Source organism: Rhipicephalus microplus, chromosome 7, assembly GCF_043290135.1.
Source record: "Rhipicephalus microplus isolate Deutch F79 chromosome 7, USDA_Rmic, whole genome shotgun sequence".
Lineage (NCBI taxonomy): Eukaryota > Metazoa > Arthropoda > Arachnida > Ixodida > Ixodidae > Rhipicephalus > Rhipicephalus microplus.
The window spans coordinates 112,957,012-112,969,652 of record NC_134706.1 but is presented as its reverse complement, the minus strand read 5'-3'; the positions used below and the strand labels follow the sequence as shown (position 1 = coordinate 112,969,652).

At 43.1% G+C, this 12,641-nt stretch overlaps 1 protein-coding gene across 2 annotated transcripts; it reads right to left on the bottom strand.

Moving 5' to 3' along the window:
• Positions 1-394: 394 nt before the first annotated feature.
• On the bottom strand, positions 395-12,075 carry LOC119159925 (BEN domain-containing protein 5-like). Of its 2 annotated transcripts, XM_075868258.1 has the most exons (6): positions 11,659-12,075; positions 7,529-7,629; positions 5,805-6,071; positions 2,094-2,144; positions 630-855; positions 395-519 (listed from the first exon to the last, which is right to left on the bottom strand). In XM_075868258.1, the coding sequence occupies exons 1-6, from the start codon at positions 11,675-11,677 to the stop codon at positions 410-412; spliced, it is 774 nt and encodes a 257-aa protein (XP_075724373.1). In that variant the 5' UTR covers positions 11,678-12,075; the 3' UTR covers positions 395-409. The 2 variants fall into 2 exon arrangements, with proteins under 2 accessions (XP_075724373.1, XP_075724374.1); XM_075868259.1 differs by lacking the exon at positions 2,094-2,144 and having other exon boundaries at positions 11,659-12,070.
• Positions 12,076-12,641: the final 566 nt, after the last annotated feature.

Below are 12,641 nucleotides of genomic sequence, written 5' to 3'. Positions count from 1 at the left end.
CAGGGAAAGAATGGTTGCCTAATTTGTTGATAAGGGAAGCGATACCAGAAATGTCTACTAGAATTGGTGGCATGGGGAGGTGATTGTAGCAAAAGGTGGAAGGAAGTGGAACATCAGATGTTTTTGTAAACTGGGCAGCAAATGTGTTGTTGAGGGCTGTTGCACACTGATTGATGGGAACTGTGTCACCAGATGAGTCTTGCAATAAGATGTAATTATCTTATTATAGGTTATGCAGGTGATATGGGTTGGATTAGCTATTTGGGTCAAAATTAACATGCAGTAAAAGAATGTATACATAAGAAAGGCATGCTAGTTCATGAAGCACACAGTAAAATAAACAATGTATGTAGGTATGCTGCAATGATATCAAATAAACACGATCAGGCTAGAGTAATGTTTTGACGACTCATTTATTTAGGTCGTTCAACATTTCAGCAATGAATCTATTCATTTTTCTTAACCTCTCCATTGGTGCCGTTTCACTGGGTCTCCCAGCAATGTACTTGCTGAAGGCATCTGTAAAAATGAGCAGGAATATGTAGCAATTAGGGACTTACTGGTTCATATATATGATAAATTTTATTGTCCCTAAATTCAGCAAAATATACTAAGCATGAAACACTTACTTCCGACTGCCTCCAATTTCTTAGGCGTGAGTGCCCTCCTGGGTGGTGCCTGGTTTTCTGAGCGCACATAGCGCCGACAAGGGGCTCCTGTGATGCTCCTGTTGTGGAGGGCACTCACACCCCACAGAAGCTTGGTCGCCTCCTTACAGAACAAGCTGTCTCTCGGACGCGAAAGCAGCCATGCCCATTTTTCCTGCTCCAGGAATATGCCGTTTCCTAGGTGAATCTGCGCGAAAAAATGTGGATTCATAATAAAAGACTCAAGAGATATCTTGTTTTTGAAAATGTTATGTGCGTTCTTTGGTCGTGCGAGTATAGTTTTGCTGGTATGTATTCAAATAGTTCTGATGAATCTTACAATTCACTTCTGCAACTGCATGCCATCTTGTATAACACTGGCATACTAAACGTTATCCAAATATTCTTTTTCTAAAGCAAATACAGTTCACAGAATGTATGTAAGTCTACAGGTGCATATAGTGCTTATTAATGGCAATACTACACCAGCTTTCACAAGGAGAATCATTAATTTTTAGATACTAAAAAACTGGGCAAAAAGTGGGGTGGCATAGTAAGTTAGAAAAACATCAACACAATCCCTATTTAGAAATTTTACACTAATGTGGCTCCAGCGAAACAAAAAAGCATTCGTTTCAATGATCAATGAAAAGCAAATCACATACATCATTGCTGTCTTTACGTCTCACCTGAACAGTTTGTGAGAAGCTGTAAGACATTTTAAGAAAAAAGAATATTTACAATTTTGAGTGCTCTATATATGTGTGAAAGTTAAATTAACAACTATGTAACATATCTTACAGTTGTGTTACAGTTGTTAGTAATGTTGAGTCCATAATATTCTACTAAAGACCACCAGACACCCTAAAAGGTACTTAGAGCTGGCACTGACAAAAAGTGCTCTGGCACATTGCAGATAAAAATTTCTTTTGTCAACTCCAATAATGAGGAACTCAGGAATCAAAAAGACAGAGCCTCAATTCATTCCCCTTTTTCCTGACATTAGGACTTGTCACAAAAATATTTATGAAGCTTTTACTGAATGCCGTGACATTCCAAAAAAGGGTAATGCAGAAGATTGCACTGGTCATTCATGAAATAACCTCCTGAATGTCTAAATTCACCAGTTCATAATTTACAAAATTATGCGTAGTAGATGAATAAACTAAGCATAAACATACAAGGAAGTGAAAGTGCAATGCAAGTTGCATAACCATGTATTCAACCCAGTAGTGAAAGTATTGCACTGAATAAACATAAATTTACAAAAAGTAGAGCTACTTCATCGTTTAACTGAATAAGGGCATGCACACAGAGACGGACACTAGAAGAAAAAAATGCACACAACATAAGCGGTGCTCAAGTGTCTGTATGTGCCCTTATTCCGTTAAAAGATGAACGAATACCAACTAGCCTAACTATCCAAGCTACTGTAAAGCTACTTACTTGATTGTCCACCTGGAAAAACAGCGGCAGTTCATCACTGGCACCCAAACCCTAAAAGGCAGAACAAAGGAAAAGTCGATCAGCTATAAAAAATATTAGGCACACATATGCCAGCATGGCTTCCAGGTATGAAAGTTAAGCATGATTTCCAAAACTTTTTTTTTTATTTTCAGACACAACATAACTATCAGCCCTCATTTGTGCTTTGTTCAGCCCAATAACAGCTGCTGAAACTTTTAACCCTATTGTTTTTCCAGCTTATGCTCCATAAATTGTTAAAAGCCCAATCACTGAGCTGCACAACGAACTGATCAGTGTTCTACATTGTGTTATTAAAACAACCTAATTTTAATCCCACTTAAGTTCATGGTTTATACAGTTTCTAAAACAAAGCTCCCTTTTAATTGACTATCACAATTTAATTCCTGCAATTCGGTGTGTTTTCTAGGCCAAAAACTTGAGCCTAACGTGAAGTTTACCCATCATAATGCTTATGCTAAACAAAAAACTGCCTTCGGTGTACAACCCTCATTAAATCTTCTTTATTTATCTCCTGTGATGCCTTATTGTTGCCCTGCTTTCATAAACAGTCAAATCACCTAGCATTATTACATGGGCAAATATGCATAAGAATAATCTTTTGCCAATAGAGAACATTCAGAATACACATAATTCAGGACATACAGGAGAACATTCAGAAGAACATTCAGGACATACACATTATTACCAACAGTTCTTTTTACTCTAATGCGGCTCACCTTGTCTAGGCTAACTTCATACTACTTGCATCTGACTTGTTATCACTTAATCATAACGGTATTCAAACTAGCTTTTGTGTGAACTGAGTTATATAAAATGTTCAAAAATAATAATTGTGCAAAGTTTGCCCATAATTACAACTTCCGTACACCTAAACATACATTAACTATGGCAGAATGACATCCTACTTTACAGTGATTAAATTATAGAACTTACTCCACACACTTGAAGAATTTCATCTCCTAAAAATAGCTTGTCAAGAATGTTTGTTAATGCAAAAAGCATATGCAATTACCGTATTTACTCGATTCTACCACGCCCTCGATTGTAACGCGCACCCGATTTCCACCGCGAAAAAAAAAAAACGTAAGACATCAATTGCAACGCGCACCCATTTTTCTCGCCAGCCCGCACGATCACACCACTCGAAAAAACTACTCCTTTCGGGAGCATATTCTATTTAAATATGAGGTACGGGCGAATCTTGTGCCCATCTGACGTGTAACAGAGCTTTCCGTCACGGTAGTTTTACCGTGGACCGATGTCAGCACGCGAACTTGCTTCGCGCCCTTCTTCTCGACGGTTGTGGTGCCAGGCATGTCGAAGTAAAGAGGCGTCTGATGGGCATTCCCGATTTGCCCAAGCAGGTAGCCGTTGTTGCGCCGCAAGTTTAGGACGAACCTCTGAAAACTGTGAAGCTTTTCATCGTACTCCTCCGCAAAACTTTTCGCATATGCATGTTCCCCTTCGGAGGGAAAAGCCTTTCCTCTAAATAAAGTTAGTTAGCCAGCACCTGCTCGCTTTAAACTGGCTCTGCATTAGACCTTTTTCCAAGACTAATTGCATAGCCCACACTTGGGCTATACAATTAACACAGTAAACATGCTGCAGTAAACATGCTGCAGAAGTTTAACACAGTAAACATGCTGACCTTCAGTGCGCCGGGCTGTCTAAGTGGCTATGCCTATGAGGAAAACACTTGTGATCAGCAGTACTTCTTCAAACCCCCCAATTACCCTGCAGTTCTCAAGGACTGAACAGCTGCTATTCCATGAAAAGTCTTGCAGGTAATGGTCAAAACATGCATAAATAATCATACATTTCTTAGGTACAGGCCCGAACCTTATTTATCACTAAGTAGTACAGTCGAGCCCACATATAACGGCCCCACTTAAAACGAACTTTCGCTTCAAACGAACACTATCCGCGGGACCATGAAAATATATATTGGTTCAACGGCACAAAATCGCACTTACAACAAACGTCTCCGAGCGCCACTGATCGGTTACAGCGAACAGTCAGCGGTCTCCCAACTTCCCGGGAAACCAATTTCGACCACCGATCAGACATCGGCGAGGTGCCTATACATTCTTATTTTTAAACGCTGACCCTGCCCCCGCGAGCCTCTAGTTGCTGCTCCCCAACCCATGAAGAAAGGAAAGTGCCGACTGCTTTTTGTTATGCACCCCTCCGTCCTTTGTCCCCCCGCTACCCTGAGCCAGACGAGGCCCGCGTTTTCACACTGCCACCGATCTTTCGAAGACCGGTCGGCCATCTACCCCGTTTTTAATCGCTGGTCCTGTCGTTGGCATCGCCGGCCTGGAGTGACCAGACCATTTGCCAACATCGTCGGCCACCGACTGCATCCGATAGTCTGCCTCTAGTGCACGGGCGTACGCTACCCCACCGACTCTGATATTTTGTGATTCGTTTCGTGTCAAGGACTTGTTCTCGCTCGCTTATCACTCGACTCGGCATGCCTTCCGCTCACGTGCGGAAGCACGAAAACGGCTGTTAATTTGCGCGGGACGAACAGCGAAATATCGAAGTTTGTGAGGCCACGCAAACTCGCCGGCGCAACAAAAAATTTTTTGACCACGGCTGCCGATTGTTCGAACACCCCCGCGCACTGATTCAGGCGGCCATGCTTTGACTTCTGCGCGCGCAGGCACTCTTTCCAAGTTTTTCTACGTGCGAGTTTCGCGGACCTATCAAGCAAGCTACCCAACCTGCCTCCTTCTCATGCGTTTTGGTTTTCAAGGTCGCCCTTCCTCCGCATCCTCTCCTCTCTTGTCGCAATTTGGAAACTAATTTCCTGCTGTTTCACATCCAGAGGTAGCAGACGACGCTCCTTCACCAATCTCAAAGCGACAGCAGCGCCGCCTCCACCGGATACGAGAGGGGGCAGTCCTCGCGGCTGCGACAGCGCGTGCTTACCCAACTGACAGTATCTAAAAACGTCTTACACCAAGCCAAATCTGCCACTGGAACACATGAATGCTGTGCATGGGGTGTCCAGAAGCTGTTTATGCTTACGACACTTAAACCGGCTCCTGAACTTTTTCAACGTAGCCGATGATCTTCGGGCACCTGCACAGCCGGTCGGGCAACTTGTTCTTAAAATTCACTTCCACACACGGTTTGTGGTCGCTGCTGCTACAACTGTCAAAACTTAACCGCCAGTTCATTCAGCAAAGTCAAACGATGCCATTTTTAAAATGTAAAGATATCCATAGGGTGATGAGACACCACCTAAAAAAACGTTGGAGACAACCTTATTCCCAGATCATACTAAAAATTACAGCCCTGCATTGCTGGAGTTCCAGAAAAATCTACCTTTGCCAGATGAAACAACATGGAAGCCCCATTGAGGAGTGGTTTGCTCCGAATCTGCCAGTAGAAAGCGGGAAATTGCTCCGAATTGACTAGGGGAACTCGGCAAGAAAATTTTTATCCTGCTCAACCAGTGCGATTCGACATTGACAGATGGTCACACTGCATTTGCTCAACTTTAAAATACTTGTCTACATACCACTAACAATGACTAGATGTATATTGATTAAATAAACAAACTGAAAATGTACAGGAGGCTAGCTTGACAATATAACCCCTAAATCGGATTGAAAAAAAACAACAACAAAGAAACAGCCATTTCAATTATAAAGTACACACCTGGCTGGTAGGTTCTTGAGAACCACTTGAAGTGGTTCCAGGGTGTGGTACCGGTGGCATCAATGGGCATGGCTGCATCCGTGGCTGCTCTGAAGAAGGCGACGGAGGCTCTGGTAGCAATAAGTGCTGCGGCGGTGGCAAAGGCAGCGTTGCTGACCACCCTTGTGGAGACAACGGCGAGCACGGCCATGGTGGTGGCGACGGTAGTGGTGGCGACGGTGGTGGTGGCGACGGTGGCGATGGCTGCATGAACTGCAACGGCCTTGCCTGAAAATGCAAAAAAAAAATCTAAATTACACTTTTGAAGCATACAGCTTTCTTTTTGCAAGTTGAATCGAATTTGTTTTTGTCAGTTTTATAATTGTATCTAACTTGTCTAAGCTCACTCTATTATGCTTTTGTCCCTTTGTTTTTGGTGCAATACAGTGAAATCTCAGTAACTCAAACATGCTTAATTAACAAATAACAATTCAGGGGACAGTGACAGCTCAATGTATGTCATCTAAAACGACAGTATTATCAACAGCAGTGCCCTACTTACCGAGAAATTGAGGTAAATGCACGGGAACAAATGCGCCGCAGTAGGACGTTCGCGAAATGATCCTTATGACGTCAGACAAACTGCCTACAATTAATCACTGGTAATCAAACTAGCTCACTAAATAAAGAACCTTCCAAGTATCAAAAGACGTAAAAAAATGCTGCTTGTTGAGTTGTTTCTCATGAAAAAAGAACCGCCGGGAGTTACAATGGAGAATAGCGCAAGTGGTTAGAAAATTCAACTTTTTCCTGGTTAAACTAGACAGGCCGTGCCATCTTGAGCCAAAACATGTCTGCCATTTCGGAGCCTATTGTAGGAAATTGATCGATGGCCGCTGTTGCTGATGCGGCTCCTGGTGCTTTAGTTTCGCTAGTAGTGTCGGCGACCGTACAATAAAAAGCAGGGCAACGTTGTGCACGGCAACAGTGACGTGAGACTTTCCGCTTCTTGAGGCGGGTAAATTAAAGTGCACTAGCTGATACAGACCACTAAAACACGATTTTATTTCAAAATAAGCACTTCCTTGGCACAAAAGGCTTCTGGACCGGTAATCCAACAATAAAGGTCGACAACTTTGATTTTCCAGCTCGCACATTTGCCTTAACTGTACTGCTGACATCACTTCAAGTCGACCTATGAGAAGTCTCCGTTAACAAAACATGGCAGCACAGCCATGTTTGCCAAGTCATAGTTGAGTGAGGTTTGTAGTACCATACTGGTTCGATTGTGCCACCATAAAGATATTTCCTCTTTCATAAGTTGTGCGGCAATGTGTGATGATGCACACGGTTGACTGAATATTGCATCGAAATGTTTTGAAATCGGCATGTCTAATCATTACTGAAGCAGGAAAATAACTGGGCACAGCTTCAATCCCCTTCACGGCTGCTTTAAAACAACAGATAACGAAAATCTTCCTTTTCCTTTAAGTCGATTGTATTGACCCGCCACGACTCCCAACAGCTTTCTGCACTCCCAGTTGTTTCGCAAGTGCCTCCGGGATAGGCAACCTTAGAACAAGCAATGACATCATGTGACGTCGTGATGACACGACCAATTTGGGAAACTTATTTCTGATGCCACGACAATGGCATCACAAGTTATTATATGTCACTTTTGTTGGTGCTGACGGCCACTTTTCGCACTTGATGAAGCATCTTAATGCGTTGTCATAAGCTCATACCTTCTCTTGAATGCTCCTGTGGGTGGCCTCATGTTCATAGGCGCCATGATTAGTAGATGTGCTGCATTGGTGGCCGCAACAGGAACGGCTGGCCAATGTTTCTGTAAGACAGCAAATGTGAAAAATAAAGAGCGCACATTTCTTAATTTCATCCTGAACGAAGCATTACTTTTTCAGAACTTCAATATATTACAACATGATTAATACAAACATAATTATGTTGTATTTGCTCAAAGCTACACCAGCGCGTCAGGCTGATATTTTGCCCGATTTTACCGGAGTGCTTTTTGCTAAAATCCTCGGGTGCCATAAAACTCTTTCATACTCTGAAGTGCTCCAACCAAGTTGCCTTACCAATTTACTCTCTAGAAAACGTGTTATAAACAAAAGGAAATTAATCCCATGCATAGTGTAGTATACATTCTACTCAAAAAGATGGGTGAAGTTGAGATATTGACTGAAGCCTGTTAGGGTGAGAACATGATAAATTAATGACACCAACCATAAAAAGGAATACAAATAAGACATTTCAGCTCTCATGATGGGAGTCTTGTTCAGAGTGACAACTAGACGGAGTGAAAATATGCTTATGAGGACTTCAAAAGTGACAGTGACTCAAAACCGCGAGTGTAGATAAGAATGAAGGTTCCATGTGTTATCAATGGTTCAATGTGTTATGTGTATCCATTGTTTAAATCAGCATTGATTGCAAGTGGTGTCCTGAAGAGTTTTTTTTTCTAAGCTTATGCCGTTATGCTAATCTATTTTATTGCTCAAGTTTTCAGGGTGTTTTGCCATTGATTGATATGTGGGGTTTAACGTCCCAAAACCACTATATAATTATGAGAAACGCCGTAGTGGAGGGCTCCGGAAATTTAGACCACCTGGGGTTCTTTAACGTGCACCCAAATCTGAGCACACGGGCCTACAACATTTCCGCCTCCATCGGAAATGCAGCCGGGATTCCAACCCGCGCCCTGCGGGTTAGCAGCCGAGTACCTTAGCCACTAGACCACCCCGGTGGGGCAGGGTGTTTTGCCAAGGCATTGGAAGACACCTTTACCTCGTTGACATCATTTTACATGCTGTCTGACCTGATGTTCGAAATTTCCAGTCTCACTGATATATACACAATCACAGTCTACAAGGTACCCAATAAGCATCAAGATACCTTTCTTTTTTTGTCCTTCATCTTTACCAGCCGATAATGCAATTTGTAGGAACGGAACTACTTGGACATCGTAATGGTTTTTGAACTAGTGCCTGACTCGCACGCATCAGACACGTACAGTATAGCGGCACGTTATCTTGGGAACACACGATCAGATCTTTGCGGCTGAAAGAGCTGGCGTTTAACCAGAGTTCGAGTAGCCGGATGCTAAGAGATCTCTGTGCACTTGCTGTAGGTCAGCAGCCCTGCTAGTCTGCATTGTGCAGATGCTATTGGTTCTAGCGACAAGTGAGACAACCACCGATATATTCTGGTTTGTCAGTTGCACCAAGTCAATGCCGGTACCTGATGTTGTGTGTTTTTTTCTGCAGACGGGAAACTTCAAACTGCGCTGGTCACATTTGACTAGGATTAGCAAGCGTGTGGCCGCACTTGCTGTCTTCCAGAAATGCTTTGGAGAAAGAAGTATCGTTGATGGCACACGGCACCACACACCAAATTTTTGGGGTGGTTTGTGGCTTCCTCGATAAGTTCCGCTTTTTCAAATAGATGCCGCAAAAAACAAGAAAAAAAAACGAGAAAAAGAAGCACTGCTCGTTAAATTGGCATGAGGGAACACATTTTAAAAACGACGCTGTTGGTTGGCGCCCAATGTGCCATATTCAATGCTCCTCACTGCTGGAATTCAAAATGGCAGCATAACATTATTGGCAAGCTCCCAAGCAGGTGATTATTCAAACACATTCCAGTTCTGCATGCACAATGAAATGCGGGTAGAAAAGCAATTAGCTCACTATCAAGAAGGTAGGAGTCAGTTACCCCCTGAGAATAAATGTAGAAATGGTGGGTGCATATCTCGCCACACAATGCTAAGGTCACAGCATATGTTTTTTTTTGCCATTGTAAACACGTCTCAGCTCATTTCGAAAAAAAAAAAGTAACCACATACCCATGCCCTGGATAGTATTGCGATACGGGCGATACATCGTAAAAGTATTTCACTACTGAGATACAAATACATTTTTAAGAAGTATCTCGATACAGCAATACAGACATTCAAAAGTATCTCTGAAATACTATCGCGATACTGCCCAGCCCTGCTCTTGAGACAGTTGTACACTAACAACTCCTCTAAGTGTCAGACAATTCAAACTGTTCCTTATAGTTTTCAAAGGCAGTCCTTTCTAATGGTCGATTCCTACTGAAGAGATTCATTTTTGTTACGGAATTTTTTTGAAGAAAACTAATAGTTCCAGCAGAGTGGGTCATGACGTTATATGCTCCTCCTCTGCTGAGCCGCCTGAATCCCCCCCCCCCCCCGGTACATATGAATATAATGAGAAAGAATGCACTTTGATGGGTGGTGTCTGATGGCATCGTGCCTGAAGCCACAATTTTTTCTGTTACCTTGCTGGAGCCGTCTAGAGTTTGGTGAAAAAGGGTAGGAGGAGCGGAGTCCATTCATACAGAACATATGCTTTGCTGGCCGCTGTTTCCTGCTAGTGCTGCTGTAACTACTGCACTGTCGTAGAAGGAAACAACATTCAGCAACTATCACAGCTGTTTCCATACTAAGTGGCCACTCTCTCACACAAATCTGATTCTATAAAGGGCTGCATTGTTTCGGTTTTCTTAACTCTGATCATACAGTTAACGTCCGATTTCTCGGACTACCGAAATCCTGGACATGCCTGATTTCTCGGACTGATCTGTGGCACTAACAAGTTCCCCATACAGTCAATGTATGTCCAAAATTTCGGACATTTATAGCTTTCACCGTCCGATTTTCCTGCTAACTTTTTACTGCTAACAGCGGAATTGAAGTCACAATCAGCACCACTATTTTGGTTCTTTTCGTACCCTCGAACCCACTGTGACGTGGCTGCCGTACCTTTGACACCGCAAATGCCGGAATCCAGCACACGCCAATTTGTAGCCAGCCGTGGCTTAGACAAACATGTGGCCACAACTGCATGGTGCTGTTACTAATGTTACTATAAGGCTGTGATTCGGCGGGAAAGCTACGCTGTTGACCTATAGTCTGCCGCCGGCATGCTTCCCGACTCATAGAAGGCGGTAACACAACAGACTCCCAGGAACTGTTTTTGCCACGCCAGCTTTAAAATGTACGCCGAGACGACAGTCTCACCTAAAGAGGGCAGCGTGTGTAAAGAACTTCCAAATGCGGTCGTTGCTTCAACGACCCACACGGTGCTGGTGTTTCGATTTCAGCCAAGATAACCTTGGAGGGCTTTGCCGACGCTAGCGAAAATCTTGAGCTGTGTGCGGAATTTACCGGTGATGAAATCATTCAAGTTACTAAAGGTTTCGACAACTCCGACACATAGATCAAAGAGGCAGAGCCTACACGGGCAACAAGTTCGGTGTTGACGCGAGCATGACATCGTCATAGGTGTACAGTGACAGCATGACATCAGCTGATATTGAGGCAAACATAATCGGGGCAAGTGGAACTCCGTGCAAACGAAAATAAGAGAGTCCTTTTAGCACTTAATTTTTACAAATGCAGTAGCGTCGGTGACATAAAATTTTTTCTTTTCGCTTTTTTTCTATTACAAACGGCTCTTTTCGGGGCAACCGAAATGATGCACTTGCTGAATTGCCACGAGAATCCTGTACTCTTGCTGTGACCTTTTCCGCCAGTGAAAAATACCTATTCAAAAAGTGTAATTTTACTTGCATTCGTTTTTCCAAACTGTCTGATTTTCCGGACCTTTCGCAATCCCTTGAGTGTCCGCGAAATCGAATGTCGACTGTACAACATTAATCCAAAGGGCTATTTCAGGTACTACATCCTTATTGTGGAACAAAAAGCATCGAAATAACATGAAGATGCCAAAGTAAATGTGTTAGGGTACACATAACCACAGCACTCACTGACTGCATTAAAATTTTTTTTTTAAATTCTAAAAGGCAGCATGGAATAAATATAACTTACTGAGTTCGTTTTGCAGCATGTCTTGCAGCTTGTCATTTCTTTTCTCGAGTACTTCTATTCTTTCCTCTAGTCTTTTGTTTTTTTTCTTGAGCTGCCTCGTAATGTTCCTCTCTTTTTCGAGCCGACTCAGTTCGACAAGCTCTTCTTCGGAACTCGCACTGCTTCGGCGCCTCTTTGTTCTTGGTTGCTGATTTTTTTCTTTTTTCTTTTTTGAATGCTAGCAAATAAACACATCAACCCAAAGCCAACATCACTGATTAGAAGCCGAAAACGAGCAAATATGCCAGGAAACATACACGCTCCATTGATACAAACATAATTCAGGTTGTAGCAACTACCTAGCATATGAAGTTCAGTAGGGTTGAAAGCTGGGCTAGTTGGTGAGATATCATTTCAACATATGGTATAGTAGCGCAACTTCGACGAGGACCTGAGGACAAGAAAACACGCCACTGTTTGTGAGACTAGCGAGTGCAGTGTTTTATTGTCCTCAGTGTCCCCATCAAATTTGCGCTACTACACCATATGTTAAAATAATATGTACCATATTCCAGCCATGACTAGTGAGCATTCTAACACCCTGTCACACAGCAAATCTAATGTCCTTCGTTTGCAATATCCTTTCTTTGCTGTCACACGGGGAAACTAATGGCATTTGATGAAAATGACCTTTTAGCCCCGCCGCGGTGGTCTAGTGGCTAAGGTACTCGGCTGCTGACCCGCAGGGCGCGGGTTCGTATCCCGGCTGCGGCGGCTGCATTTCCGATGGAGGCGGAAATGTTGTAGGCCCGTGTGCTCAGATTTGGGTGCACGTTAAAGAACCCCAGGTGGTCTAAATTTCCGGAGCCCTCCATTACGGCGTCTCTCATAATCATATAGTGGTTTTGGGACGTTAAACCCCACATATCAATCAATCAAAATGACCTTTTCTGTGGAACGAGTTCCTGCAACACAATCGCATTCGATTTCTGACTGAGTAGTCT

Bases quoted from the DNA above. Each gene is read 5' to 3' on its own strand.
- LOC119159925 (XM_075868258.1), bottom strand. The intron at 2,145-5,804 runs GTGTGTACTTTA...TCTGCCTTTTAG, and splicing joins CTCAAGAACCTACCAGCCAG to GGTTTGGGTGCCAGTGATGA. The intron at 856-2,093 runs GTAAGTAGCTTT...TTTTTCGCGCAG, and splicing joins TTTTCCAGGTGGACAATCAA to ATTCACCTAGGAAACGGCAT.